The following is a 7888-nucleotide window of genomic DNA, read 5'->3' on the forward strand; positions in this document are numbered from 1 at the left end:
AGTTTGGGAGTGTTCCTCCCTCTGCTATATTTTGGAAGAGTTTGAGAAGGATAGGTGTTAGCTCTTCTCTAAATGTTTGATAGAATTCACCTGTGAAGCCATCTGGTCCTGGGCTTTTGTTTGATGGAAGATTTTTAATCACAGTTTCAATTTCAGTGCTTGTGATTGGTCTATTCATATTTTCTATTTCTTCCTGAGTCAGTCTTGGCAGGTTGTGCATTTCTAAGAATGTGTCCATTTCTTCCAGGTTGTCCATTTTATTGGAATAGAGTTGCTTATAGTAATCTCTCATAATCTTTTGTATTTCTGCAGTGTCAGTTGTTACTTCTCCTTTTTCATTTCTAATTCTATTGATTTGAGTCTTCTCCCTTTTTTTCTTGATGAGTCTGGCTAATGGTTTGTCAATTTTGTTTATCTTCTCAAAGAACCAGCTTTTAGTTTGGTTGATCTTTGCTATCGTTTCCTTCATTTCTTTTTCATTTATTTCTGATCTGATCTTTATGATTTCTTTCCTTCTGCTAGCTTTGGGGTATTTTTGTTCTTCTTTCTCTAATTGCTTTAGGTGCAGGGTCAGGTTGTTTACTCGAAATGCTTCCTGTTTCTTAAGGTGGGATTGTATTGCTATAAACTTCCCCCTTAGAACTGCTTTTGCTGCGTCCCATAGGTTTTGGGTCGTCGTGTCTCCATTGTCATTTGTTTCTAGGTATTTTTTAATTTCCTCTTTGATTTCTTCAGTGATCACTTCGTTATTGAGTAGTGTATTGTTTAGCCTCCATGTGTTTGTATTTTTTACACATCTTTTCCTGTAATTGATGTCTAGTCTCATAGCATTGTGGTCGGAGAAGATACTTGATATAATTTCAATTTTCTTAAAATTACCGAGGCTTGATTTGTGACCCAAGATATGATCTATCCTGGAGAATGTTCCATGAGCACTTGAGAAAAATGTGTATTCTGTTGTTTTTGGATGGAATGTCCTATAAATATCAACTAAGTCCATCTCGTTTAATGTATCATTTAAAGCTTGTGTTTCCTTATTTATTTTCATTTTGGATGATCTGTCCATTGGTGAAAGTGGGGTGTTAAAGTCCCCTACTATGATTGTGTTACTGTCGATTTCCCCTTTTATGGCTGTTAGTATTTGCCTTATGTATTGAGGTGCTCCTATGTTGGGTGCATAAATATTTACAATTGTTATATCTTCTTCTTGGATCGATCCCTTTATCGTTATGTAGTGTCCTTCCTTGTCTCTTCTAATAGTCTTTATTTTAAAGTCTATTTTGTCTGATATAAGAATTGCTACTCCAGCTTTCTTTTGATTTCCATTTGCATGGAATATCTTTTTCCATCCCTTTACTTTCAATCTGTATGTGTCTCTAGGTCTGAAGTGGGTCTCTTGTAGACAGCATATATATGGGTCTTGTTTTTGTATCCATTCAGCCACTCTGTGTCTTTTGGTGGGAGCATTTAGTCCATTTACATTTAAGGTAATTATTGATATGTATGTTCCTATTCCCATTTCCTTAATTGCTTTGGGTTCGTTATTGTAGGTCTTTTCCTTCTGTTGTGTTTCTTGCCTAGAGAAGTTCCTTTAGCATTTGTTGTAAAGCTGGTTTGGTGGTGCTGAACTCTCTCAGCTTTTGCTTGTCTGTAAAGGTTTTAATTTCTCCATCAAATCTGAATGAGATCCTTGCTGGGTAGAGTAATCTAGGTTGCAGGTTTCTCTCCTTCATCACTTTAATTATGTCCTGCCACTCCCTTCTGGCTTGTAGGGTTTCTGCTGAGAGATCAGCTGTTAACCTGATGGGGATTCCCTTGTGTGTTATTTGTTGTTTTTGCCTTGCTGCTTTTAATATGATTTCTTTGTGTTTAATTTTTGACAGTTTGATTAATATGTGTCTTGGTGTATTTCTCCTTGGATTTATTCTGTATGGGACTCTCTGTGCCTCCTGGACTTGATTAACTATTTCCTGTCCCATATTGGGGAAGTTTTCAACTATAATCTCTTCAAATATTTTCTCAGTCCCTTTCTTTTTCTCTTCTTCTTCTGGAACCCCTATAATTCGAATGTTGGTGCGTTTAATGTTGTCCCAGAGATCTCTGAGACTCTCCTCTGTTCTTTTCACTCTCTTTTCTTTATTTTGCTCTGCATCAGTTATTTCCACTATTTTATCTTCCACCTCACTTATCCGTTCTTCTGCCTCAGTTATTCTGCTATTGATCCCATCTAGAGTATTTTTCATTTCATTTATTGTGTTTTTAATCGATGCTTGATTCATCTTTAGTTCTTCTAGGTCCTTGTTAACTGTTTCTTGCATGTTGTCTATTCTATTTCCAAGATTATGGATCATGGAAATAGAATCTTGGATCATCTTTACTATCATTATTCTGAATTCTTTTTCAGGTAGACTGCCTATTACCTCTTCATTTGTTAGGTCTGGTAGGTGTTTATCTTGCTCCTTCACCTGCTGTGTGTTTTTCTGCCTTCTCATTTTGCTTATGTTACTGTGTTTGGGGTCTCCTTTTTGCAGGCTGCAGATTCGTAGTTCCCGTTGTTTTTGGTGTCTGACCCCAGTGGCTAAGGTTGTTTCAGTAGGTTGTGTAGGCTTCCTGGTGGGGGGGACTAATTCCTGTGCTCTGGTGGTTGAGGCTCGATCTTGTCTTTCTGGTGGACAGGTCCACGTCTGGTGGTGTGTTTTGGGGTGCCTATGGCCTTATTATGTTTTTAGGTAGCCTCTCTGCTAATGGGTGGGGTTGTGTTCCTGCCTTGCTAGTTGCTTGGCATAGGGTGACCTGCACTGTAGCTTGCTGGTCGTTGACTGAAGCTGGGTGCTGGTGTTGGGATGGAGATCTCTGGGAGATTTTCGCTGCTTGATATTATATGGAGCTGGGAGGTCTCTTGTGGACCCGTGTCCTGAAGTTGGCTCTCCCACTTCAGAGGCACAGCACTGGCTCCTGGCTGCAGCACCAAGAGCCTTTCATCCACCCGGCTCAGAGTAACAGGGAGAAAAAGTAGAAAGAAAGAATTAGTAGAAGAAAGAAAGAGAGAGGGAAAGAAAGGAAGAAGGGAAGGAAGGAAGGAAGGAAGGAAGAAAGAAAGGAGGGAGGGAGGGAGGAAGGATGGAAAGAAAGAAGGAAAGAAAGGAGGGAGGGAGGGAGGAAGGAAAGGAAGAAAGACAGGAGGGAGGGAGGAAGGAAAGAAAAAGAAAGTGGAAAGAAGAAGGGTGGGAGGGAGGAAAGAAAAAGAAAGAAGGAAAGGAGGAGCGGAGGGAGGGAGGGAGGAAGGGAGAGTAGGAAAAAAAGAAAGAGCAGGTAAAGTAAAATAGAATAAAGTATGAAATATAGTAGCGTTATTAAAATTAGAAAGTAATTATTGAAAAAAAAAAAAAAAAACCGGACCGATAGAACCCTGAGACATATGGTGGAAGCAAAGCTATACAGAGAGAATCTTACACAGAAGATTACACATACACATTCACAAAAAGAGAGCAGGGGGAAAAATCAAAAATCTTGCTCTCCAAGTCCACCTCCTCAATTTGGGATAATTCGTTGTAAAAAGAGGAAAAGGGCGAGAAGTCTGAAATCTTGCTCTCTAAGTCCACCTCCTTAATTTGGAATAATTCGTTGTAAAAAGAGGAAAAGGGGGGAAAGTCTTAAATCTTGTCCTCAAAGTCCACTTCCTCAATTTGGGATGATTCGCTGTCCATCCATGCACTCCACAGACGCAGGGCACATCAAATGGACCGTGGAGCTTTAATCCGCTGCCTCCGAGGCTGCACAGAGAGATTTCCCTGTCTCTGCTCTCACAGCTCCCGGGTCTCAGCCTTGGACCTGGCCCCGCCTCTGCGCGTAGGTCGCCGGAGGGCGTCCGTTCTTCGCTCAGACAGGACGGGTTTAAAGGAGCCGCTGATTCGGGGGCTCTGGCTCACTCAGGCAGAGGGGAGGGAGGGGCGCGCAGTGTGGGGCGGGCCTGCGGCGGCAGAGGCCGGCGTGACGTTGCAGCAGCCCGTGGCGCTCCGTGCGCTTTCCCGGGAAAGCCGTCCCCGGGTCTCGGGGACCCCGGCAGTGGCGGGGTGCACAGGCCCCCCGGAAGGCGGGGCGGACAGTGACCCGCGCTCGCACACAGGCCCCGCGGCGGCGGCGGCAGCGGCGGCGGCGGGCCGCGGCGGCGGCGGCGGCGGGCCGCGGCGGGCGGCGGTGGCGGTGGCGGCGGCGGGCGGCGGCGGGCGGCGGCGGCGGCGGCGGCCCACGCCCGTCTCCGAGGTCCGTGCCTTACCCGCGGCGAGTGCCTGTCTCCGGCGCTTCCCCAAGCAGCCCTCTTAATGCCCTCTCCTCGCGCACCAGGAAACAAAAGGGAAAAAAGTCTCTTGCCTCTTCAGCAGCTCCAGACCCTTTCCCCGGACTCCCTCCGGGCTAGCCGTGGTGTACTAACCCCTTCAGGCTCTCTTCCTGCCGCCAGCCCCAGTCCTCTCCCTGCGCTCCCTGGGTGTTTTTAAAGAAACAATAAAAAAATCAAGTATGGTCATTTTATTCCTCTATTGGATCTCTTCCAATAGGTTCCCAAATCACTCAGACTGAAAACCAAAAATTCTACTATAATGGTTAATTTTATGTGTCAACTTGGCTAGGCTGCAGGACCCAGATAGTTGGTCAAACACAATTCTAGATGTTTCCACGAAGGTATTTTTTTGGATGAGATTAACATTGCAATCAACGCTGAATAAAGCAGATTGTCCTCCATAATGTAGATGGGTCTCATCCAATCAGTTGAGGGCCTTAAGAGAAAGACTGACCTCCCCCAAAGAAGAGGCAATTCTGATCATTCAAAAAGATACATGCACCCCAGTGTTCATTGCAGCACTATTTACATGGAAATGGAAATGCTAGGACATGGAAGCAACCTAAATGTCCATCAACAGAGGAATGGATAAAGAAGATGTGGTAAATATATACAATGAAATATTACTCAGCCATAAACTAGAACAAAATAATGCCATTTGCAACAAAATGGATGGACCTAGAGATTGTCATACTGAGTGAAGTAAGTCACACACAGAAAGACAAATATCATATGATATCACTTATATATGGAATCTAAAAAAAAAAGAGTACAAATGAACTTATTTACAAAACAGAAGTAAAGTCATGGATGTAGAAAACAAGCTTATGCTTACCAGGGGATAAGGGAGGGAGGGATAAATTGGGAGATTGGGACTGACATATGCACACTACTATATATAAAATAGATAATTAGGGCTTCCCTGGGGGCGCAGTGGTTGAGAGTCCGCCTGCTGATGCAGGGGACACGGGTTCGTGCCCGGGTCCGGGAGGATCCCACATGCCGTGGAGCGGCTGGGCCCATGAGCCATGGCCGCTGAGCCTGCGCGTCCGGAGCCTGTGCTCCGCAACGGGAGAGGCCACAACAGTGAGAGGCCTGCGTACCGCAAAAGAACAAACAAACAAACAAACAAAAAGCAAACAAAATAGATAATAAGAACCTGTTGTCTAGCACAGGGAACTCTACTCAATACTCTGTAATGGCCTATATGGGAAAGGACTCTTAAAAAAAACAAAGAGTGGATTTATTTATATGTATAACTGAATCACTTTGCTGTACACCTGAAACCAACACAACATTGTAAATCAACTATACTCCAAAAAATTTTTGAAAAACAAAAAGAAGAAGAGACAATTCTGTCAGCAGGCTGCCTCACACTCAAACTGCAACGTTTCCCTGAGTTTCCAGCCTGCCAGCCTACCCTGCAGATTTTGGACTTGCACGCAACTTGTTAAGAGGACATTTCTGACAAGGTCAGTGGGTGAAATAAGAACATGGCTAGCTGATCCTCACTTGGTGAAAAGTTGATTGTTTCTGAAAAGAATCCCCAGAGCTGATTTAATGTCTCTGTTCCTTAGGCTATAGATGAAGGGGTTCAGCATGGGAGTCACCACCGTGTACATCAGTGAGACAATCATGTCTTTGTCGTTGGAGTTGCCCGATGAGGAGGAAAAGTACAGTGCCATAATGGTTCCATAGAACAGAGACACCACAGAGAGATGGGAGCCACAGGTGGACAGGGCCTCGCAGATCCCTTTGGTAGAAGGGACCCTCAGGATGGAGACCCCAATGCGGCCATAAGAGACCAGGATGCCAGTCAATGGAAGAACGACAACCGCAGCCCCTGCAGTGAATATGACCAACTCATTAAGAGAGGTGTCTGAGCAGGACAGCTTGAGTAGGATGGGGAGGCTACAGAAAAAGTGGGGAATCCTGTTGTCAGCACAGAAGGGCACCTGGGCCAGCAGGAGGGTGTGCAGAAGGGCACTGCCACAGGAGAGAGTCCAGGAGCCAGCCACCAGGAGCACACACAGCCTCTCCATCATGATGGTGGTGTAGTGGAGAGGGTGACAGATGGCCACATACCTGTCATATGACATCACCGCGAGGAGGAGGTTATCAACACAACGGAAAAGTATTAAAAAATACACCTGTGAAATGCACCCTGCATATGTGATAGATTGGCATTGAGTCTGCATGTTCATCAGCATCTTTGGGACAGTGACAGATGAAAAGGAGACGTCAGTGAGGGCCAAGTGGCTGAGGAAGAAGTACATGGGGGTGTGGAGGCGAGAGTCCAGCCTGATGAGCAGGAGGATGAGCGTGTTCCCCAGCACCGTGATCAGGTACATGCCCAGGAACAGGGCAAAGAACACGCCCTGCTGCTCTGGCCGGATGGGGAGCCCCAGGAGGAGGAACTCGGATGCGCTGCTCTGGTTCTCAGGCCTCATGCTGTTCTTATCTCTGCTGGGAATAAATAGAAACGGGGAACGTCAGGAACTTAGACACGCTGAGCATAGCAACTACCATATGGTCACATACGTTCCTCCACGTGGCTGTCACTGTACAGACAAATCTCACTGCATTGCACTCGCACGTTGGTGCCTCATCCAGTCTGGTGAGAACAGTGAAATGTGATTTGTCTGAACACTGACACAGTCACTTGGAGTCATCATTCAAACATCAATGAAACAAACATCAATCAAACTCTTCAGCTGAAATCAGGAAGAGCTCATTCTTTTTTTAAATGAAGACACTACGATAGACATTAGGGGGAGAGTAATAAATAAGATACAGTCCCTTCCATGGCTTTATAGCCAGACAGCTTATGTGCATGTGTCTGTCTTGCACACACACGCACACACACACACATACCCCACTTAAAGCCTTATTGGGAAAGTAATGTACCATGTGCAGAATAAGTGCTGAACACATAAACTTAGAATGACAAGAAAGAAGGAAGGAAGGAAAAAAGGGAACATACGGCAGTTCCTCAAGAACTTAAACATAGAATTACCATATGATCCAGAAATTTCACTTCTGATAATATATCCAGAAGAACTGAAAGCAGGAGCCAAAGAGATATTTGTACACCCATGTTTAAAGCAGCATTATTCACAATAGCTGAATGATGGAAACAATCTGTGTCCACTGACCAATGAATGGATAAACAAAATGTGGTCTATACTTACAATGGAATATTATTCAGCCTTAAAGAGGAGAGAAATCCTGACACATGATACAACATGGATGAACCTTGAAGACATTACGCTAAGTAAAGTCAGCCAGCCACAAAAGTGTAAATACTGTATAATTCCACTTATATGAGATTCTTAGAATAGTCAAATTCATAGAGACAAAGAAATAGAATGGTGGTTGCCAGGGGCTTTGGGCGGGGGAGAAAAATGAGGTGTTATTGTTCACTGGGTACAGAGTTTCCCTCTGGGAAGATAAAAAATTTCTGGAGGTGGATGGTGGTGCTGTTTGTACAACAATGTGAATGTACTTAATGCCACAGAACTGTACACTTAAAAATCACTGAAATGGTAA

The 7888-nt window shown here is 44.5% G+C and overlaps 1 protein-coding gene across 1 annotated transcript; it reads right to left on the bottom strand.

Moving 5' to 3' along the window:
- Window positions 1-5847: 5847 nt before the first annotated feature.
- LOC308618387 (olfactory receptor 1J4-like) lies at window positions 5848-6789 on the bottom strand (the record flags this gene model as incomplete). Its single annotated transcript, XM_081236150.1, has 1 exon — window positions 5848-6789. One exon carries the CDS (start codon window positions 6787-6789, stop codon window positions 5848-5850), a length of 942 nt encoding a protein of 313 aa, XP_081092276.1.
- Window positions 6790-7888: the final 1099 nt, after the last annotated feature.

Source organism: Mesoplodon bidens (genome assembly GCF_964165515.1).
Source record: "Mesoplodon bidens genome assembly, chromosome: 6".
In the NCBI taxonomy this organism is placed as follows: Eukaryota; Metazoa; Chordata; class Mammalia; order Artiodactyla; family Ziphiidae; genus Mesoplodon; species Mesoplodon bidens.